Genomic DNA, 24,666 nt, shown 5'->3' on the forward strand with positions numbered 1-24,666 from the left:
CAGAAATGATAGCAATCTTCATTCTCCTTTAAGGAATTGCTTGGCCAATTTACAACATTCTGGAAAATTAATATCCAGCCTCTTGTGCCCTTAAACTGTACAAAATATTTTACCTAGTACATGCCTCAATTTCAATAGCTTTCATTAAAAAAAAAAAAATTAGTAGTTTTCTATTACTGTAATTCTGTTTAGAAAGTCAGACAGTATCCAAGACAAAAAATAGCTTTTTATGAGACAAATATAATTCATAAACGCATGAGTTGCAGCTCAATAGTACTTCATGATACAGCCCTCGCCAAGCCAACTATTCAATATATTCCCTCCTGTCTTTATATAAGATAATTGCTTCTCTTGTTCTACAGAAACAAAAAACACCCTAAATAAATGACCTACCACTTCAGAGAAAGCACAGCTATCAGTATTTCTTATTTACATAACTAAGAAATCTTCAAAATACATATTTAAAGTTTTAAAAAGAAAAAAAAAAGCCCTATTTTTATTTGAATAATCAGACAACAACCATATGACATTAGCATAAACGACAATTATCCTAATTCAAAAGGCATCTGATTGAATTTTAAAAGCCAAAGGCGACAGCACATGCCATCCACAGTTTATAAAACAACAAACGTCACTTGAAAGCTGAATGATACTAGCTCAAATGACAGCACTTGGTGACAGTAAATGAAAAGTTGTTTTCTTCTAGCATTCCAAGAAATATTTCCTTCTTGCTGAGAAGATACACACAAATCAATTCCCATCATCTCCATGCATACTCTGTTTGCCAGATGATAAATCTGACAGTGAATCATTGAGAGAATCCAGCCATCACAAGTTACCAGAACGTAGGTGACGGTCAGAAAATACTAATAGAGTCTGACACTTTTAGAGTTTCTAGAGGAACAGACTTACCTCGGCAGACGGTCCCATTCCCCACATATCCAGGTTTGCAGGTGCAGCTATGTCCCCTGACAGTGTTAGTACAGATTGCATTCTCATCACAGTTATGCTGTCCACTGCCACACTCATCATGCTCTACAAGGAAGGGGGGAAAAAAAAGAAAAAAAATTATGAGAGACATAGTGAGATTTTCAATGGGATGAAGTGGCGTTTGAAAACCAAGTGGAAAAACAAGGTTGCCACAATGGCTGAATGCTGGGAATTTGGTGTGGGAGTCAGCTATCCGTCTGCTTCAATTATGAAACTCAACGACACGTGCATGGTGACAGTAGACTATTCAGGTTTCAAAATAGGAAGAAAAAAAAAAAAAAGAGTCAGTGAGGAGGCAAAGTACTGCTATGTCAAAAACCCGTGAAGACGATTATCACAGAAAAAATATCTGCCGTGAAGACTAACCTTTACATTGCCGTTCATCACCAACAGTAATAAGCATAAACACAAGGTAAGTGAACACAAGAGGGGCCCTAACAGCACGCCCTTTAAATACACAGCTCAGTTGTCACAGCCACTTCTTCTAATGCGTGCTGAGCTGACTCTTTCCCTAATAGCATGTAATAACGTTTTACATTTTCAGAGCACCATTCATACCATCAAACCTCAAAGAGGCTCCCAGACAAATGGGCCATATTCTGCTTTCATCCAGCAACTCTCAACTGCTGCCACTGAGCCTAATTTGCTGCAGCTCCTGCACTTCACTCACCTGCTACATTTTGTTCTGGTAAAGCATCACTTAGAGGTGGCAAGCTACCTGACCCTGAAGTTTCTCGCATCCTTCAATTACTAGGAGCTTCCCCTCATGGTGTAGGATTGCAAAAAAGAAAATCTGAATATTTCACATTTTTGCACTAGGGGAGTTACAGTTTTGTTCAGTGGAATCAAGAGGATGCAATGAAATTTCTTAAAACCATACAAAAGGCAACAGAAAAAAAATTAAAAATCAGAATCTGGAACCCTTCTCGGTAGTCTTCATTTACACAACTGCAATCATCAGGCTAGTATCCATATGCTGACAAGTAAAAGGTATCCCTTTCTGGAATTAAGGATTTGCTTAAATATACCAAGGTGTTCAAAGGACTGTGGACTAAATTTACCCTTCTCTAGACCACAGCGAGAGGTAGTGCCTCTGAAAGATGAGCAAAATATGCATTTTTAGTGACTGTAAATTAAGTCCTTTGGAAGAGCCTCTCCATTGAGAACAGGATCATGGGCTTCAGCAGGCTGAAGTTAACCTCTGCAGTGCCCTCACTTCACCACAGTACAAAGCCAATTTCAAGGTAACTCAAGAAACACATGTAGATTTGTATGGTGGGTTCCAAGGAACCCTCCAAAGAATACTTCTGGAACACCGTTGATAACTACTTGCAGAACATGTATCCCACATATGTTTTCTATTTTTCAAATACATTTGACAGCAAAATGATACGGATTGCAACCATTTTCTTTTAAAGAACATCAAAGCAATATATCACTCGCTCACTCTTTGCTTTCAGCAAGAAACTCTCTCTCACACACACACTCAAATGTGCCTGGCTTTAGCTGATAAATGCAGGCTTACATTTATACTTGTTCATTTATGTTGGTCCCTAGCTTTGCTTAGTAATACACTTCAGCTCCTTGCCAATTTTTAGATGCCTTACGTATTCTCAATGCTGGGCTTCTTCAAGGGCTGCCTGTTCTCTCCTTCATCTTTTAAGAAACTCTACCACAGCCTGATTCTTGCCACTCCGGTCTCATGGTGCTCAGACTGCTGGGTCTGCCCTCTAAGGAAGTGCTCAGCAGGCAGCTGAAGTTGAATGATGCTTTCTTTTAATAGAGACATCTCCTCCATAATCTCTCCCCTCTGTTACTACTTTTATTACTTATTGCCATTAGCTTTCATGTGTTCCTATACAAACTACAACGAGAATGCCTTTGTGATAAGCTCATGCACACACAAGAATATTCCTACTCAAAAATTTGCCAAAATTAGTTGAGTACCTTCTCAGCGTTCCATAGAATAGTTAGGGTTAGAAGGGACCTTTAAAGATCATGCAGTCCCACCTCCCTGGAAGGAGCAGGGACATCTCCAACCAGATCAGGTTGCTCAGAGCCCTGTCCAACCTGCCCTTGAACGTTTCCAGCGATGGGGCATCCACCACCCCTCTCTGGGCAACCAGTTCCAATGTTCCACCACCCGCAGCATAAAACATTTTCCCCTTATGTCCAGTCTGAATCTACTTCCTTCTAATTTAAAACCATTACCCCTTGTCCTATCACAACAGGTCCTGCTGAAGAGTTTCTCCCCATCTTTCCTATCAGCCCCCTTTAGGTACTGGAAGGCTGGTGTAAGGTCTTCCCGCAGCCTTCTCTTCTCCAGGCTCTAGGTATAAACAAAAGATTTCCCAGTGGTAACGTGTTTTGCCAGAATACACAGGAGATTATACTCTGCTACGCTGTTCCAGGACTTTGACAATGTAAATCCTGCAGATGTACAGGTGCTGGCAGTATTGAAAGATTTAGCACTGACAAAGCTACTTTCCCACAGTTATACCTAAAACAGAAGTCAGTTTTTTCTAAGCTGATACAATTCAAAGAGTTAGCAACAAATCTGACTACGGGAACCTGCCCTTCACAAGACATCCTGACACTGCGAGGACAAGGATGACTAAGGGAACCTCATCTGCATGAGGAATCCCAAGATTTCTTAGCAGCAACATGGCTGCAATGATGGGAACATTACATGCAGTGTTCCCTGGTGCAGAGATGTCTACAGACGGTGTTGCTACAGGCCTAATAAGAATGAAAAAGCATTGATTTTCTGCCAAGGTACAAAAATCTTTTAGTCTGGATGGAAAAACCCTTAAAGATTCTGTCAGTAGTGAGTTATCTTTGGTTTCCTTCTCCCTCACAAGAGATCATCCTTTTGAGCACTTGGGGTTCACAGTGGGAAGTGAGCATGTAAAGGGGGCTCAGGTTTTGTTTAAACTCAAAGGAGATTATGACTAATTTGCGAAGAACATCGCTTTCCAAAATTCCCCATTCAAGCACATTGGACAGAACCTGCTTTTGCTTTAATGTTATGGTAAATACTATCTGACTAGACATCCATCAAAGACTGGAAGAGAAAGTCACTGTGAGAGAAGTGAAAGTAGTCACAAACACTGTCGTTCCAAAGCACCAAGGAGGGGACAGCTGAGACAAAAAAATCTCAAAGTCACATCTTATTTGACAATTTCCCTTTCATATGAAAATGAGAAGCATAAGAAAGGGGAGTCTAAAAGACAAAAACAAAAATCATTTTTAATTGTTTTACACACATGCACACATATATATGTAGCTATACACAAACATGCTGCCATGCTCAGGAATGAAAGTGTCACCATTAAGTTTGATTGAAGCCATCCATCTCTCTGTGACTTCTATTTGTTATATAATATAAAAAAAAAGGAGCTTATGATCAAAGACAAAAAGAACTGGCAGGCTTACTGAGAAGGGCAATACTGTAGGATGCAATTCCCTGATCCCACGCTCATTCCCCAGGATTATTAATATCCATTTCAAGAAAGAGGTACCATTTCAGAACAACAATTTCAGTTACAACAACAGCACGATTCGTTGCTTACAGACAAGTTAGTTTGTTCACGAAATCTTTGTAAATTATCTTCAGTATTAGTATTTCTGTTACTCAGGAATTCCCGTTATTGCCATCTCTATTCTGTGCTTTTTCTGTGGTAAAGGTGAGAGATCAGTTATTTTTTGAGCATGTTTCCTCCTATAAAATGAGGATATTACAAGATTCTATTTTTTTTCCTAGTACTTGTCATCCTTCTGAAATCCTCAAATACTAAAGATTTTACAGAAAATGAAAGGTTATCAATCTGCTATCGCAAAAAAAAAAAAAAAAAGGAAGAACCAAATATCAACTGCTGGTTTATACCTTATACTTAATTTTTCTGCAAGCAGAGATAAGGTATGAAAGGAGACACCTTCTCTGAAGCTCCAGCTCACTTCTCCCTGTTTCCTACCCCATGAAGCTACATCTAAGGCCAGCAACCTACACATTTAAACCTAACATTTGCCTTTTGGATAAAAACCTTCTAGAATTTCCCAAAGCTTTCATAAACTTTTCCTAAATGCTTAACAGTATCTTATTTTCTAAGTTCACACTTGAACCAGGTCAGCTTGTGAAGTAATGATGATAAAGTTCATTCTTTCCTCCGTGTTTATCTGAGGATGGCCATCTGCCTCCAAAAGCACTTGGAAGATCACTGGTAAGAAGTTAGTCATCCTTTTATAAAAACATCTCTCTGCCACCTGTCTTGTGTGACTCTGTGGAATCATGACACGTATCAACTGTGGGTGTCCTCTATGCATACATTAAGCAATGCTTCAGTTGTGAAGAATTAAGGTCTTGAAAACAAAATCTCTACAGAAAATTTCTATTTGGAAAAGCTGTCATTGGAAAGTCAACCCTGGTTAACTGCTTGCCTCAGGCAACTGAAATTGCATCAACATGAACAGAAGTCCACTCTGATAGCGTTACGGGTCTGGGGACACTGATGTTTATATGTGAGTAGTGTTACATGATGGCACGCACACAGTGGTTGAAGATAAGTATTATAGTCATCTCCGCTTTGTTCATAGGCAATCTAATAAAAATAAGTTTGACTTGATGATTAGAATACTCACGAACTGTCTGACAGAATTCGTTTCAATATTACATGGCCTTACAGAGAAAACAATCACATAAAAAGCAAAGTTAATTCACCAGAAAATAGTTTCAAATAGATGGTTAGTTGCATATCCTATCATAAGAAGCACCAATGCATCCTACAAATCACAGACAACCACCTTACACCAAAACACAGGCTAGTCTGTAAGCACATTAATATTAGGGCACACATGGTATCCTTTTTTCTGAAATCCAATCGAAGAAACTACTTACCGTGCAATGGGAAAACACAGATCATTTCCTGTTGAAGTCTCAGTAACAAGAAATGAATAAGAAACTGCTGAGATAAGCACAGTTACCAGATTGCCACGGAGAGAGCTGTGACTACGCTGCATCCCCCAGTACTGGTGTGCGTGCTCAAGGCAGACGGACCCCACCCAAGCAAACAGCAAAGAACGCCAACTTCCGCAGCATCAGCAACCAGCATCTACTGAGTACGTATGTAAAAACCAACAGCTGAATAATACCTGAGGCAGCAGAAGAGCAGAACACAACTAAACTCCACACCTGCCAACAGAACATTGACTACAAAAGGTCAAGGCCCTGCTAATAGCTCTGTGAGCTACACCTTCAGCAACAGCAGAATAATCCCTCATGATGCATCTCAGCTGTGAAGCCACTAGCTTAAATTTTAAACAGACCTTTAGCTTTCTTCAAAACACAGTACCTAGTTAGGCTAATTAAGTCCAAGCATCTGCAGGTTGTAGCAGCTCCTGCACACCTCAAATGAGCAAGCGTTCCAGCTGCTCCCCCATTAATATGTAACCCTGCTCATGGCTGATCATTTCAGTGTGAAGTATAAATAAGAATATTCAAACAAGGACAAAAAAAAAAGTCAGCAACCTTCAGGCACCCATGTTTCTGTCAAATCTTCCTTATCCTCATTTTTCTAACCTAATCTTACTGAGGAATCACATAACTACTTTTATTTTATGATACTTGAAAAATACCTTCTGTTCTGGGCTAAACTGAACTGGAAAAATAAAGCAGGAAAAGCGCTGGGGGACTGGGGGGAGGGTGACAAACAAAGATTTTGTCTGCCTGAGGTTATGTATTCTGCAGAAAGCCACCCACAGCCATATTGCAAAACTGTTTGTAAGTGAAAACAACCACATAAAAATAGTTCAGAAAACATGCAAAGTAAAAAAGGATTTATTTGTCATGTATTTATAAATACAGATGCACAAACACCTAAACGTATAAATAAACAATTATAGGTAAATACAAATTTCCTCTATTCATATGTACATGAAATGTAGTATTTGTGAAAGGTTCTAGGTAGCTCTGACAAGTAGCATCAGAAGAACTGTCAGTAATAAAATAAAAAAAAAATGCATATATCTATACTCTTCAAGTTTTGGGTATTATAACTATCCGCATTTTTACTAAAGATTTCTTTTCAGTAATATATTTTTCTATTCATTATACCAGAGAAAGATGGTCTTCACTTTTATTTTGTATGTATATTTTTTAAATGCATTTTTCAGAGGTACTACAGAATTTCTAGGGTGCTTCTGCTTTCCCATGCTGAAAGAGACAACACCAAGATACTCACGGGATTTGTATGAGCTCTAGAGGCAGGATCTACTTTGCTTTAGCTTTTTTTTTTCTTTTTCTTTTCTGTACTTGCTTGGAATAACTTAAGTATTTGTATTGTTGTATACTTTGTCTAAAATATTTAATAGAAAATTAGAACCATAGATTGAAAATACATAGCAAACAACACATAGTAAAGCCAAGAAACTTTTGGTCAAGAGTCATAACTAACTGTAACAGCTGGATACCTTCCCCGTGCACTGTTCAAAAGTCCATAATGGATTTTAAACTTTTAATTTCTAAAAGGTACATTTGGCATGGGATTTATTTTTCAGCAAGATTGTCAACCTTTTTATCTTTATTTTTCTTTAAATAAGTAAGCTCTTCGAAAAAGGACCAACACTGGAACGCAATTACTGGAGATATATCCCATTGAATGGTCTCTCACCATAGCTACTCTCACTTCTCATTACCAGAAAAGCCCTCAATTTAAGCCTGCTTACAAGATGGAAACAATTTTCTTATGGTAAGGATTTTCTTCCATTAGTTCCCCAAAGCCTTCATACTTTAATAATAAAACATTCATCTTTGGAAAACATTGGGCAAAGATTCCAACTATTTCTGTTTATTCTTATTTTTACAACATTGACAGGAGATCCAAGTTGGAAATGCAGCGAACATTTCTGTGCACCAAGAGTCTTACAATAGAGAGACAATTCACTCATGGAGTAGCAAGGTCATCAGATGCTACCATTGTTTGTTAATACAGAGGCCATTTGTATAGAATACAGGCCCTAATGTAAAATTAATTAGCTATCTGGCAATAGTTAAGCAATGGCCTTTGAAAACTCAGAAAGGACAAAGCCATCTCACCAAACACTGCTAAAAACCAGCAATGCTTTGTTGCGTCGCATTAGGATTCAAATGTCTATGTAATAACTAAGGCTTTAAAAATGAGAGATTAAAAAATTGAATTTAGGAAGAATTGTGGACTCAGTGGAATCAGGATTTCAGCTCATAAGAAGTTCTGATGAAACAAAAGGGATAGCTATTAAATAGACTGAATAAAAGGAAGCATTATTCTGAACTCACAGGAACAATCTCTCCTAGAAAACCAGGGCAATCAGAAACAAGATGCATACATCAAACAAGAAATTACATTGCAGATGGTAAGCTGGTGAAAGAAAGTATTAAATTGTGAATCCAGACAATCCTGAAAGAAAAAAAAAAAATAAAAAAAACCAAAACCACCTTGTATTTTCCCTTGCTCATGAGAATTAAAGAAACAAAGTAAAGTTTATCTACGCCCATTCTTAACTTCAGTCATCCGAGCTCACCCTGTCTGTTTCCACAAGGAAACGGGAAGAAGGAACAGGACGTAGAACAGAAAAGCCCTGCTGTTCCCTGACATAAGGATATGCTGCAACTTTATGCTTATGAGCAGTTAAACACACAAAGCACTGGCAAAAATATCAGATTTGCAGTTCTTTTAATAAGAAACTAACATGCTATTGTAATTTATGACACAACGAATAGCTTCTGGTGTTAAACATGAAATTATTTAGACTGCATTCTAAAAGAGCAGACATATGCTACTCAGGTAATTAGGAAGAAATAGTGGGATTTAATTTGAGTATAAAATTCTGAATGTGCATGCAGTTGCCTGTCTGAACAAAATGTCTTGAATGTTTCCTTTTGAATTAAAAACTAAAATTCTTTCTTTGGTTTTCTGACACCTGGTTAGATTTTGGTCACATTCACCTATCTACAATCTAGTTTACAAAATAAACTACTAATGTAACCCACGCTTATTCTTTTTATTTTGTTCTAATCTACTCTAGTAAATTAATCTGCCTAGAACTGTCTAGAAACCAATGTAACAAAATAATAAGCTTCATATTCCTAAACTCGTATTTAGAGAGAATTTCTGAGATTTGTCTCAGTGATTTAATTTCAACTTTGATTATTATTGGTTGGTTTAGGGTAGATATTCACATCGCAATGAAATCTTCCTTGTAGTCATGTATTAGAAGATCGTAAACAAAACCAATGTAATCTTATTTATGCACTTAATATGTATTATAACTAACATGATATATGGCTATATCTAGGGGAAAACAGACTAAAAGTACTATCTCCTCCTAAAGAGGCCAGTATGCAAACATGGGCAATAATGACACCTGCACATCAGTTGGTTTGATTTCAGCCTTCAGTGGGCAAAGTCTTTACGACTCATGCCTTCTGTGCTAAGATGCTTGGCCTCCTTTATTTCACCACATCAAGAAGCAGAAAGCAGACATGAATGCTAAGATCTATATTGTGTTCCAGTATACAGAGATTTCATTATTTATTAAAAAAAAAAAATTACATTACTAATGATTCTTATCCCTATGAATCCTAAAAGTTCCACTCTTATGTTACATATAGACAGAAATAAGAACTGTGGATGACAAAAAGATACACTATAAAAGAGGATAAATTTTTCCATAAACATTTGTAGTACACAAAACATTTCAATAAGCCAATGTTTTTCATAAGGAGCTTTTTCTTTTCCCTTTTATGCTTACCTTAACTTAACATACAGAAACTTAAAGTGTATTAAGTTAAAACTGTTTTTCAATAGTCAAGGAAGACGCATTTTCTATTAAGTTTGGATGATCTACCCTCTTTAGTATTCAATTCCATTTACACTTTCCGTGTTTGCCTTTACACAGTCCTGTTTAACTCCACTTCTCATATTATACTCTTAACTATGTTAATAAACCCAACCCATAAAAGCAAAAGCCAGGTTCTGTTTGAAAATAATAAAATATTAGATACACTTTAAATTTTAGTTTGTATAAACACAAGACCTTTTGCTGGCAGCTATTCCCATCATAGCCATCCTAAAGCGCGTGTGCGCAAGCATGCGTACGACATGTCCAGTCTCCAATCTGAAGGAGTTCTGCTCTACCACGTCCCCTCCTGCCTTGAAGGTCTCTAAGTCATCCCCTTAGTTTTTGAGATGGACAGACCAGAACTGCACACAGGATTCAAGAGACCAGATCATCATGGATTTATACAAAAGTATAATAATATTTTTCATTTTGTTCTCAATGCCTTTCCCCAAAGGATCTCACTATTCTGCTCATCTCTGACCACAGCTGAGCAGTGAGCTGACATTTTCAGAGAATTATCTGCAACAATTCCAGTATCGCTTCTCTGAATGGTAATGGCCAATTTAGGGCATTTGTATATATACCTATCTTCTTTTTCTTTTTTTTTTCCTTTTTCACCCAAAGGAGAGGTACTTTATACCCTGACCTTTTGCTCTGCCTCACTACTTCATAAAAACAACTACCAATAGTACCCATTTGAATTTCCATAAGATGAGTTCACTGAGCAGTGTCTAAACTGTGACAAAGAAAATGTTTATTTTTGGATAAATTAAGATGAATACTAGGTAACTGCTGACAGTAACATTGTATTTGTTTTCTGCAAGAAGGAAAGAAAAAGAGAAGTAGTGGATCTCTTGCTGGCACAGTATAAAACTTTTGCACATCTATCTTAAATGCCTATACAAAATTTGTTAGGAAGGGAACACAGACATTTGTTTTTATTGTTTTCTGAACACAATACTAAAAAAGAAAACAAGCAAGCAATTGAGAAAGAGGAAAATAAAAAAGTGAAATCCTGAAAAACTATGTTTAAGACTTGAACACATTGCACCCTGATAAGCTCCTCCCCAAGGTGAAAGAAAAACAGCATTGAAGAAACTAAGTCAAATATCTGAAAAGTCAAGAATCACTGGAAGTGTACACCATTGTTTCCTTTAAAGTTTATTTCTGTAATCTCTTCAAGTGTGTTTAAATTGAGCAGACGTGTCAAATATTTGAAGAATAGTAAAAATATTTTATTAATGTAGAACAGCTACTGGATTACTAGTGTGAAGAGTCACAGTATCAAGATGGGTTTTTTTGACACTGAATTTCCATGTCATATATACCAGGGAAACGTTAACAATATTGACATATACAGACGTTCTAGAAAATATCCTTAACAAGTAGGCTGATAATAAAATGGCCATCCACCTGACATACTCTACATTTAAACTGGATATTTTGCTGCAGCTTTGTGGATTTATTATTTGAAAGCCAAGTTATTCACGTTTGGATGCAGTATTGTCTATTTGTCTAACACTGACAAGGAATCTTAAGAAAAAAACCAGTATGTAAACACTACACACTAGGACAGCTTGATCTGGTTGGAGATGTCCCTGCTCCTTGCAGAGAGGTTGGACTGGATGATCTTTAAACGTCCCTTCCAATCCTAACAATTCTATGATTCTAACTAAAACCAAGTAGTAAGGATTGCCCATTTTCAGTCTTACAGACTCAGAGTCATTCCTAAATTTAATGGTAACAGAGTGCATAGGAGCTTTAATTCTGCTCCTACAGGTCAAAATTAATCTCTTACTATGCAGACTTTTGCACAAGGTGAAGGAAGCATACAGCATATTGCTCACAAAACACAGCCCAAAATAAACCCATTTTTAAGGCTAAGGGATGTAAATTATTAAGTCCAAGTTTCAGAAGAACAAGAAATGGTTCACAAAGTTAACCAAAATATAATCCTGTATCCATGGGAAACGTGATGTTGAAGACCAAATAGCTATACCCTCATCTGCAAGAACCAAAACATCTAAAAAGTGTTTCTCCTTATTGGATTTATAAACCAGAATGACCAGTTTAGGCACTGTACATCTAGAGGTTTGCAGTAACCTGGTCTGTATGCCAATCTCTTATTTCTTTACTTATTCATTTAAGGAAGCCGGAAGAAATTCCAGATTTCATAAAAGATAAAGTACGACCTTGGGGTGCAACGGTCAGTGCGTAGGTCCATATGCTGGAAGCCCATTCTGTTCTGAGCTCTCTCACAAAGACAGTACTTCACACAAGTCATAATATCATGCCTGAGTTATAATGCATATCAATATTTTTTAATTGGAACATGCTAAGCAATATGGTCATCTTTATTACTATTACAGGATATTAAACTTCTAATACAATCCCTATCTTTTCCACAAACCAATTAAGCATCAAGACATTGGACTTTTATGAGGCATCTTGATTGTGCATATTGATTTGTATATTTGTAAACCACTAGTTACTCCAAGTTTCTCTAAGTAGTTATTGCTTTTCTTGACATAGTTACAAAGCAGAGAACTTCATACAGAGAGCAAATACAAAGCCTTGAACTCAATGTAATGTCCAATACTGAGAGTAACTGCACAGTTCCAGTTAGATTGGAGCAGTGACATTAATCTTGATAGAGGTAACAAAAAAATGTATAGGTCTATGAAGCTCTCAGCTTCTCTAAATCATAGGACATTCACTTAGCAAAATAAAGAAATCACGCACAATGACACCATCCGAAAAACTGAGACCCCTGCCTAACTTACAGCTTTCAGAAGAGATGCCTGTTACCATTACATCTTAAGATGCAGTTTTATTTTGCCTCTGTGTTGCTATAAGCTGAATATGGTCCACGTACCTGCATTGTATTGGAAAATAAACCCTAAAGAAATACGGTACTGATTTATTTATATAGCAATATAAATTAATCTAAAAGGACAGGCTGCTTTTTATCCATAAAATGGTGAAAGCTGCATATTTTATGAAGTTGATATCAGAAACTCATCTTTCAGGTATTTTCAGTTCAGCAATAGCTGCAAGGTTTATTTCGCAGAAATCTCAAAATCACTAATATAAAAAGTATGAAATGGACCTTTGGATGCAATTTTTAGCCAACATTTCATCATGGCTTGATAAGCTTCTATTGGTGATACAAGTTCAAAAGACTTTGGGATTTCAGCACTCCATGATGCTTTAACTTCCACATTAAAAAAAAAAAAAAAAGTTACAAAAAGCAATACATACCCCATTTCAAACTTGTACAAAAGTGTGTTAGTGCTATTGCAATATAGTAGGGTGGAATTGTTCCTAAATGAACCTGCATGTGTGACAGATGTGTCAATCTGCTGATACAAGAACACAAAATCACAGTTAAGGTTTTGTAGCAGAGTTCGAGTACACTGGGGACAGGACACGTCTTATTTCTTTGCACCTATCAGAGAAGCAAAGAAAAGCCTTGCAGAGTGTTGGAACATGTATTACAGGTGATATGAAAGTCACAAAGGCTTAGACTACTTTTCTCAATTTTCTACTTACAAATTTAGACAGAGTCGAGCTGTTAGGTTCCCCTGCAGACTTAGCACCTTTATGTTTTATGTACAAGTTGCCAATTAAGCAAATGCTGCAAAAAAGATGGAGTCCAGTACATTTTAAGCTTTTGACAGAGAGGAACTGTTGCTTCTCACTGAAAGTAAACAGAATATTTGCCTAGTTGCAGCTCACCCAACAAAGCAGGTGAGTGCTGACTGAGATTCTTAAAAATGGACGTCTAAAACCTGGCTTCTAAGACAGTATTTAGGCATCCAAATTACTAAATGGTTTCCTGTCTCAGAGTGCTGAAAACCCAACTTCCCTCAATGCATTTAACTGGGACAAATGGGTCCTCAGCACTCAAAAAAAGAAAAGAAAAGAAAAGAAAAAAAGAGAAAAAAACACAAACTCCTAAGTCTAGCAGTCTAGTTCTGTATGTAACTCCTGTCTTCAGGTTACTCCTTCAGCTTCACAAAAATACTGTGGAATTTCTACATGGAAGGAAGTGATCAAATCGTTTTACACCTCAAAGAGTGCAACTTCAGCATTATACTTACTCTCACCACACAGAATCAATTTTTATTTGAAAGCAGAAATGGCAACTAGTGCAATCATGATTTCCTAAGGCACCTACATTTTTCCCTGGAGACAGTCTACCACAGTAGTGATCACAACAGGCCATAGTTGTCTTATGAGATCTGACAAGATCACAACCTGAGCTCCTTCAGCTGCAACTATACCTCCTTACATCAGCAAAACACTGGATAGGATGAAGACCCCACTGCTGAGACAAAAGAAGATCAGACAGAATTTGTATGCTGTACACTGCTGAGGCTTTCACAACTAATTCACCAAAGCATAATGACAGTACAACTTCATTTTATATTTTCATCACTTCAGTAAAAATTGATAAATATTACGTTGATACACAAACATATCATCCATGAGACTGAATAAACTGCATGGTTGGTTGATGTTCACTCAAAGACTTCTGCTCCAAATGCATTAAAAGAAATGTCATAGACAGTCACAGAAAAGTAAAAACAAACAGTACACATTACTATCCAAGAAAAACAGGGATTTAAGTATAGCATTATTAAAAAAAAAAAACCACAAAAAAAAAACTAATGATGCAAGAAAGGTCTCTTTTCTCCAAAAAAAAAAACCAAAAAAAAAAAAAACCCCCCCAAAAAAAAAAAAACCTTAGTACATAATTTCAGGAAGGATAGAAGCAGTAACCTGAAGTACCCAAAATCATCAAACACCATGGAAAGCGCTGCAGAAATAACTGGAGAGCAAGAGCAGGGGCCCGCGGGGGGACGAAGTCACCTTCCCTCGCTGGTTCCCTTTCCAGCGATAACCAGTGACTGACTCACAAAGCGCTACCCAAAGCGTCTCTACAGTGGGTATTGCATTCAGCCTTTGGCAAAGCACAAGATAATTAAGAAGGAAAGCAAAACACCAGGTGTGAGAAATGTCTGAACAAAAACCAATTTGCAGAAGGTGGCACAATGAAATTCTCTGCTTAGCTTGAGTACCTCATACTGACAGGACAAATCCATATATATGCACCCAAGGAGACAAAGTGGGGTTAAACGACCACAAATCATCAAGGAAGCGTGAAACTTCAGGAGAAGGATTAAAATGATTCACCAGAAAAACTGAGACAGAAGTTAAATGAGAGAAAATGAGAAATGAGAATCAAAAAATGGTGGCTGTCGAAAGAACAAGTTTCTTCTTCACAAGAAACAACCTCCACAAAACATACATAGCTATGCCTATCACACACTATTGTACTGTTTAAAATTCAATTCTAGCACTCCTGCTAAGAAAAGGGAGCAATGATGCTGTTAGCTAAACTGAGCACAGACCTTCCTGCAGAACACACCCTCGATCCAGGGGTGAGAACAGCTGGCACAGTCTGAATTCCACCTCTCTCTCTCTCTCAATAACAGACTACATGACTTGGTGACGAAGATACTTCTGCCACCTCTTTCGTAAAGTGATGGTTAGAAAAGTCTTAGTGCAAAACTCATCGAATATAATGAAATTGTTTACCAATGGACAAGAATAGGAAAGAGATTGGATTTGGAATATTTGAACCATTTGAAATAAAAATAGGAAATTAAGTTAAACCTGACATCATTATTAGATGATAAGTAAACATTATGACACGTTGGAACACCACTGATGTTTCAGGCGTAGCTTGTATGTACAAGAGCTAGCAAATAATCCAGAGACAATTTGGAAAGGGATGCTGGTAATCACGTAATGAGACAAGGAATAGCTGAAACAAGTCTGACAAAAGCCCATTGGGAAAGTGATAGCTGTAAACTTACTGTCACAGGTTAAGCACCAGTGACAGATAATCACCACAAAATTATTTGGAGAAAGGTGTCAGGAGGTACATACTCAGATTTTAGCTCCACAGAATTTCAAGAAATAAAAAGATCAAATGCTTTTATTATTTAAATGACATACTTTACATACCAGATAAGATTCCCGCTCTAGATTCTACCCCTAACCCCTGCAAAGGCATTTTGTGTCTTCATTGATGATTTCCTACAAGAAAAGACAAGGTTTCTGATTCCCCTGCCTCCTGCCCCACATGTCCTACGGGCAGGGAAAGCAAAGGAAGTACTATAAATACTGCTAGCACATAGTTTTGATAAAGACTATAGAATCATGGAATGGTGTGAGTTGGAAGGGACCTTCAAAGCCCATCAAGTCCAACCCCCCTGCAAGGAGCAGGGACATCCCCGACCAGATCAGGTTGCTCAGAGCCTCATCCAGCCTGGCCTTGAACGTTTCCAGGGATGGGGCATCCACCACCTCTCTGGGCAACCTGTTCCAGTGTTCTATAACTCACATTGTAAAAAATTTTTTCCTAATATCCAATCTAAATCTACCCACCTCTATTTTAAAACCATTACTCCTCATCCTAGAGGAGGCCCTACTGAACAGCCTTTCCCCATCTTTCTTGTAGGCCCCCTTTAGGTACTGGAAGGCCACTATAAGGTCTCCCCGGAGCCTCCTCTTCTCCAGGCTGAACAGCCCCAACTCTCTCAGCCTGGCCTCATAAGAGAGGTGCTCCAGCCCTCTGATCATCTTTGTGGCCCTCCTCTGGACCTTCTCCAACTGGTCCATGTCCTTCTTGTGTTGGGGGCTCCAGAACTGGACACAGTACTCCAGGTGGGGTCTCACCAGGGCAGAGTAGAGGGGGAGAATCACCTCCCTCGACCTGCTGGCCACGCTTCTCTTGATGCGGCCAAGGATGTGGTTGGCCTTCTATAATTTCAGTTGTTTTAACATCTTCCATTGAAGGAGCTCAGACTCAGTTACAATCATCAACAATCAGTGCCTCATGTGTCACTTCTGTGACACGTGACAAATGTCTGAAAATCACAGGAAATACTGTCGCAGAGAAGAGGTACACATCTTCCCAGAGGATCCTAGAGCTATGTTGCACGAGTGCTGAAATCAGCACTAAATTAGCATTAGAGTAATTAAGTAACTTTTTCCCCACAGAAAACCATGGAGCTTTTGATTTTAACTACTCCTCAGAAAACCTGAACACACAGACAGGGCCTGCAGCATCACGGTAACAAACTCCCCGGAGGAAATCTCCCGCCACGCGCTCACATCCGTACAGATCAGCTGTCAGCAAGAAGCCCTCCATCAAATCTCCATTATATGGCAACAGAAGCAGGATCCTTATCCGTAACAGTCACAAGCATTCCAAGGCCACAGAAAGAGATCAGTGAATTAAGATGTTAAAAATTAATAGTCATTTGAATAGTTAAATATTAATAGTTTAATTTGGAAGGAGAAAAAAGGATTTCTTTTGATACTAATTTGACCCTGCATCCTAGGTGACCACACAATGAAGATGACAGGTGAAACAAATTAGTGTAACAAAACAATTGCCTGGAACCACAAATTGAATTTCAATGGGACTCCTCCTGCCACTACAACCCAAGGAAGCAATCTTGTGGGGCACACCTCACTGGGTTCACATGCAGTTTAGGGAATTAATAGGATAAAAATGTGTTTCAAATATTTAACAAGAGGCAAGATAAGGTCAACCAGGAATAATCTTAGAGCTGAAAAATTATACATACGCAGTATTGATTCTTTTAACTCTCCTGTAATGAGAGGAAAGTAATCTTTTTCAACCAGAAAGAGCTTTTCTAATTGATACATGTTTGGCATCCTAAAAAGTATTCTCAGTGGGAAAGATGAATGATATGTCACTAGTCCTGTCGCCAGTGACCATACCAACCCTGGCAAAACTGTGGTATTTCCAAAGCGCTTAGAAAAAGCAGCCATGCAAAGTAGGAAGAAAAGTTCAGTAGAGTTAACCCTATGAGAGACCTGACAATGCATAACGCAGCCTAGTATTAAATTCTTACTTCCAACAAGAATTGTGTCTAGGCCTGGGCCTTCGGAAACAGTCTGACAGGGCTCAGCAGATCCCTGCTGGAGGAGCGACAATGAGGGAATATAAGTAGAAAATAAGCTTCAGAAGATCCCTCCTTTCCTTTTCACCAAAAAAAATTGTGAATAAATAACTGTGGCACAATAAAATGGAAATGTGTCTTAAAAACTGAGTACGTTTAACATGGACAAATGATGGCCTAAGATAAGCCTGTAGCATCCTGCAGTGAAGAGGCAGTTACATAAGGCATTTTCTAACTTTAATATTTCTCTGAAACTTCCCTGGCCCAAGCACCCATGGGAACTGGTACATTTGGACTGAGTGAACCGATGGTTCGTTCCAGATCCAAAATAATTTCCATCTTTTTTTTCTAACATAAAGGACAGTGACAATTTTTGGCTCATGATCCTATTTTCCATTCTTTTTTCTAAACAATTCATGGGGAAGATTCATATTTTAGGCTTATTCTCTTTGAAATACTTACTTGGCATCATTACAGCCTGTGACTTCCTGTTGTAAGGTTTTCAAAAATCCTTTCAAAAAGAAACATTTGTTATTCTGTGATGCTACTGAGTGCCATTTCTTGCTTGAGAAGACACAATGTAGCTTGCATAATAATAATAGAGCTATCAAAAGAAGATCATTAACTACAGCAGGATTACCACCACATCTTGGGACAGGCTTTTCTCATTTTCTGCGTAGGCTGGAAGGGATCACCACATCTCTGATGAATGCTGGTATGATAACCACTGCGCCCAGCCATAGAAATATAACAGGATTAAAAGATGATAAACAGCGCTAAAGGAAAAAAAAAAAAACAAAAAAACTTGAAAATAGGGTGGTCCCAGACTACATGTACAAAGGAGGAAACCTCATAACTCAGATTTCTATCAGCTGTATACAGAAAGAGGTGGCGGCAGGGGAATAAGATATGAACTAGTTTCATTTGCCAGTAAGAAAAGATACATTGCATGGCTTTGTCCTCCTGTAACATAATAGAATGTTAATAGCTTTAGATATTCTGGAAAAAAAAAATAAGCTAATGAGCAACAAATGAAACAGCCCTAAAAACCAAAGAGGAAATATTGAGGCTCAGCAGGAATAAACTCCAATGAAAATTAATTGAGATTAACTAGAACAAAATATTCAACAGTATTCTCTGTAAAGCAAAAGAAAGGTGTATACTTTGTACGCTAAATGCAAACATAAAAAAAGTAAGAGTGTCTCTCTACAAGAACAACTGTAATTCTTAGAGTTTTTCCTGTTCTTTCCAGTTACTACAACAGAAAGATGAGATAGTATTTAAAAAGCAAAGGAGAATCAGAAGCATCGTTGTCTGCACCAATTCACAGATGTCAAGAAACTACAGCAAAAAATGTAGACATCATCATTATACCATGTCTGAAATTGATAATTCACTAAGGCTAAACTTTCCCACCCTCCCACTGTAGTTATATGCAGTTTAAGGGTTATTGTTTGAACAGTTACAGACAGATTTTTAAAAAAAAAAAAAAAAAAAAAAAAAAGAAGTTTACCAATATTTACAGGAGCAAAAAACCCTGCAATAGGATTTTGTGTGTAATCTGTATTTCATTGTAAAACTACTGGAACTGATTCACAAAAACACTAAGATACTCAATGCACTCCTGTTTTGAAGGATCTTGAAGGATTCAAATGAAATTATTTTAGGACTATATTATTGTTAAATACTCTCTGGCTGTTATTCTCCTTTGACTGTTGCTTCTAACACATTCATTTAAATTACATCAAGTTTGCCTAATCTAATCAGATTAGATATTTCATAATGACCCGATTGCCTTTCCAGACATAATTTTACTTTTATCATCTGTTAAGTAATCACATTTTTATATTAGAGCTTAAAATGCAAGCACATTGAAAATAATGTATTGTGGCCAATTGAAATTATACCAACAAATAGCATTTGAAGGATTTAAACAGATAGCAGCAATTATCCTCCTCTTTGTGGAGCCTGAAAGTGATAAAAATGATTATTTTTCCAAGATCACTATAATATTCATGTATCTACTTAACTTTCTTCCTTGGAAGGTCTCATTTGTTTTCTCTAAAGAAATTAATAAAAAAGATTTAAAAGATTATGATTACTCAGTACTTATGAGAAAATGAACAGCGGCTACGACAAAGGTATGTAAAATGAGTAACAGAACATAGAAAACTCTCTTACCCAATAGTCATAAAAAGATTCTCTTGCTTGGTGAAATTAAAGAGGGAAAAAATCAGGGTGGACAGATAGAAATAGTCATTTTACAGAACAGAATCAGATCTAACTGATAAAAGACTTTAGACGGTATTGAGTTTAAGTCCAATAATATTCAAAATAGTAGCCCCTTAATGTACATGAATAACATGAATAGTTTTGCTAGCTAGGATTTAATTATGAAACTATTGATCAGTACGGTTCAAGGCACAAAACGATCATTAGATGGAACCAAGGACAGAGATACCTCCTATGATATATTATAATTGCAGGGAGGCCTACGTTTTCTCTGAAGCAACCAACTCCGCTGCCAAAGAATAAATACTAGGTCAATTGCAGGTCAAGACACCAAGTTCTAAGAAACAGGCAATTCATTTTACCTGGAAAAAAAAAAAAACAATCATGGATTTTAGACTAACATCTGAAGAGGTCTTGGGTAAGAGGGTATCCAGGTTTATTGTATACAACAATGGGCCTTCCAGCTTACACCACTTTAATTATTTCTTCTTCATGAGTTCAGCTGACAGAAGACCAAGCTTACACTCAGTTTGGTTATGGGAAGGAGGAAGAGTGGGAAGCTAGCCTTCTTGCCTTCATCTGAGGCTAGCTTAGCCAGTTCACCTGGCAGTATAGGAATAGTCAATTTCATTCAGGCAGGTATCACATGAGGAGACTCTAAACGTGCACCCCATACTTTTCTTCCTGCTAATTCTTTGCTAACATAAAAAGGGCAGGTGGTGCAGTTACCTGTGAATTGTGCAAATACAGACATCATTGAAGACAAAAGGATAGCACGCACTTCAAAGATTAGATTTGCATTTTTCTTTATTGGGAGGCATCGAGTAAAAGGAATCTTCTGATTGCTTTGCATTAGAAAAGGCTAATATATTCAGTCGCACTATATAAAGATTTAACATACTCCATGAACAAAAATTATAATCTTCTATTTTAGGCAAAGCAAGCAATTGGGCAGAAATCATTAAATCTTTCACAACAGCAGAGAGGACTTTTAGTTTTAGTCTCTGCAACGCTGGCCTTAAAGAGCTTACACAAGAGCTTTGAGAAGCAATGTAAGTTTGTCTGTGCAGCGTGCTGGACTAACTCAGAATTTCCGTATCATTTTTCAAGCCACCCTGTGCCATACTCGGTGGACCGTAGTTTGGGTTTAGTCTTCCTATGGTACTTATCATGTCTTACCTTTACAACTTCTGCAAGGTAACATCAAATTGAACTGTGAATAATCAGAGAGAGAAAAAAAAAACTATCACAGGATCTTCAGACCACCATTGCTTATATAGCCAATCTGATTTCTGTAAAAATGCATATAAAATACTATGAATTAATAACGCTAATAATTAACAGAAATAAGAAACACTACCTGGATAAATTTCATAGCTTAAAAGGGGATTCTAGCTATATATTCCTAAGACTTAATGGAATAGTATTAAAAAAAAATATTCTGAGATATCACCCAAAGCTCTATTTTCAGAAGATATAAAAGAAAACATAAGGTTAGAAGACCTTTCTCTGCATAGAATTATTGTGGTCATAGAGCTGTCAACAAGGAGAAACACAAGCAGGATTCATTAAAGAAATCATTGGAAAAGTCCTCCATGCTAGCAATTTACTTTTTTTTTTTTTAACTTCATAAAAGAGATGTGGCTTTTTTTTTAATAAGCATCCTCTGTTCATAAAGTAGCTTGCACTCTTAACTTAAACTCATTTAGAGAAAAAAAAAGTTTGAGATATTAAAAGACTAAAATAACAATAGCCCAACATCCAGCTGTTTATGAGTTAATGCCCTCAATCTCTACCTAAACTTGCTTAATTTCTATTCCCGTGTAGCACATAGAAAGGAGAGACAGAAAAGTTCATCAAAGCAGAGTCCAAAACCTACATCGTATGGAGTCCTTCCAGAGATTTACCGACAACCCACTATCCACATTATTGTTCACAAAGGGAAGGAACTTGAAATTTTGCAGCAGATGCATAATACCTTGCAGGCAAAGTTTTTCTTTTGACTGGAAAGCCAATGCATGCCTGCAGTAGCATCCAGTAGCAACCAGCAGCTCAGCACCTACAAAATCTTTCCAATAACTTGAGTCGTTCTTAATTCTTATCCTGACTTTCTGCAAGGCATATTTACATATTGCCTTTATTTGTTCAGTATACAAATCGTGAACTGTTAAGAGTTGCACCATGATAATAAAATAGGAATAACAGCTTTTCATTTTGGGACTGGTTTATCCTTAAACCAGCTATTGCTGGAAAACCAGTATAACTGGGACAATCTCCAGCACAGGATTCAGAATTCATCTGTTTATGGCCATCAAGATCTGTCTGAAAGTATTCATATACCAAGCACATTTAATCACAATGCAGCACTAGTTTCTATATTTTTCTATATTTTGCTAATCTGTTTTAAACTCAACATCTCAAGTTAACTGTGTTAAGAACGCTAAGCTTTCCACTGGAACAGAAATTTGTATTATAAAGGCAGTTAACTTTCTGAAATCATGTAAGAAAGTAAACTTTACAGACTTCAGAAAAAAAAAAAAAAATCAGGTGAGGGCTTCATATTTCAAAAGAACCATGAATTCATTTTGTCAGGGAATTAATTAGCCTATTTTCTGCAGTGCAAAACCAAAATCCACATAGGGTAATAACTGCTCTAGTCCTCAATCCAATTTATGGATCCTGACAGGCAGCCTAATGGCACAGATGATTCTCAATAAATCAACAATCTCAGAGCAACAAATCAAAAGCAGCAACAACTAAAAAGACTTCAGAATCCAGTTTGACAGTAGGCCTAAATAAGCATATATAGTTTGATTTGTACCAGCTATAAACCCAGACTCTGGATTCTGGGGATTTTAGGTAACCTCACTTTTACCAACCTCAGTACTGATTGTTATCTGAGTATTTAGTCATGTAACTTTTTTATATGAAGCCAAAAAATAAAAAATAAATAAATAAAAAATCCCCTCTCTGCTAATTTTCACAACTGAGTTTGTTCCAAGTCAAAAACGCTTATATAACTATTTATTGATAATATATATGCAAAAGGTTGCATCCTTGAGAAAGAGGCCTGACTATATTACATGTGAGAATATTAAAGGGCTGTTAAATTCTCTAATCTCATTATAGCTCTTTGTTTCCAAAGTTCCTTTTAAAAAAGTTACATTTCAAAATCCATTAATGCCTTGGATTAAGTCTTTCCAGCTGACATTTTATACTTCTTCAGTTTCTGTGCAATAAAGAAGCCTCTTGCTGTCTTTACAAGTATCGTTAATAATGTTCAGCTGTGAATACTCAATCACTCAAAACTGGTCATAAATTTTAGCAATCCAGATGGAACGAGGCTGCTCTGTTGCCCTTAAAAATACTCCTTTCTGCTTCTCCTAGAAGCATCAACCATAAAAGAGAGCATGTGTGTTTATGTGTTTCACTCTGCTTGGTGCACTAAGCAAACAGTTCTGTAAGATCTGCCATTTCTGTTACTGTCACACATTTCACATCAGCTGGAATTTTGTTTCACTTTTAAAAAAAAAAAAAATTTCATCTGTAACTCCTTCATGTTAATAATCTCAGTCAGTCATTCAAGTCTAACAGCAGCAACAGGAAAAAAAATGTGAAGGAACCTACATCATCAGATGCCGCATCCATCTTACTTGAGCTTGCAAGAGGAAGCTTGCAGACCTGGGCAGAGGAGTCCCTTAAACTGTGGATTTTGAATCTTCACTGAGGAGCAGAATAAATCTAGTTTCCTAAGTGTGGAGTGACAGTGATGTAGTGACGCAGTAAGTGATACTAGCATGCCAGGCAGAGAAACAGGGAACTGAATACGCTTTGAATATATTTAGCTACACTTGTTCCTAGAGAGAAAGCATCAATCCCCACGCCTAAAACTGAACCCCAAGCTGGACGGGGCCATGGTAATAAAGACAGACATTGACCCTATTGACAACCACGCCACGCTGCCATGTTCCTCAAAAGGCACACCCTGGTCCAAGCTCAAATCGTAAATGTTATTTACTCTGGGATTTCACCACGGTGTCAAGAGACATGAAGCTCCCTCCACCATTGTTGAAGATCCGACATATCCCATGAGCCTCCCAGCACCCCAGGAGCAGGTAACAGCATCCTTCCGCGCTCCAAGTGGGGCTCACGCAGGGATGCCAGTCAGCACACACCTACCCGCTCCATTAGGTCACAGAAAACCTGCCAGATGTTTCCATTGCAGTACTCTGCATGTGCAAGCTCTTTTTCCCAAAGATAAAACAGCACTGATGATGCAATGAAGGCAAGGATGAAGGGATCGACACAGAAGAGAAGGATGTAGAACAGCAGAGCAAGATTAGGTGGAGTCTACCTTCTTGCTATTCCCAATTCTATTACGAAGTGCATCCAGACACTGCAAAGCCAGGGAAAATAACTACCTACCTTTTCCGTTCATAAATCAGTTATAATTTATGCTTTTGCATAATGTATTATAGAGTTTGTGCGATTCTTAAAAGCATGTAAAGAGTGAAGTAGAAGGCCAGAGCATTTATTTAGCTTTGTATTGAGCAGATATTTCTAG

The 24,666-nt window shown here is 37.5% G+C and overlaps 1 protein-coding gene across 3 annotated transcripts in view; it reads right to left on the bottom strand.

Moving 5' to 3' along the window:
• Positions 1–24,666, bottom strand: part of NELL1 (neural EGFL like 1) — a 304,499-nt gene that overhangs the window by 116,571 nt on the left and 163,262 nt on the right. For all 3 annotated transcript variants that reach the window (XM_086749374.1, XM_086749375.1, XM_086749373.1), the window contains one exon: positions 913–1,035. In XM_086749374.1, coding sequence (XP_086605500.1) covers positions 913–1,035 — 123 coding nt within the window. The remainder of the gene's footprint in view (positions 1–912; positions 1,036–24,666) is intronic.

This window comes from Chlamydotis macqueenii, chromosome 5, assembly GCF_036417535.1.
Source record: "Chlamydotis macqueenii isolate bChlMac1 chromosome 5, bChlMac1.mat, whole genome shotgun sequence".
In the NCBI taxonomy this organism is placed as follows: domain Eukaryota; kingdom Metazoa; phylum Chordata; class Aves; order Otidiformes; family Otididae; genus Chlamydotis; species Chlamydotis macqueenii.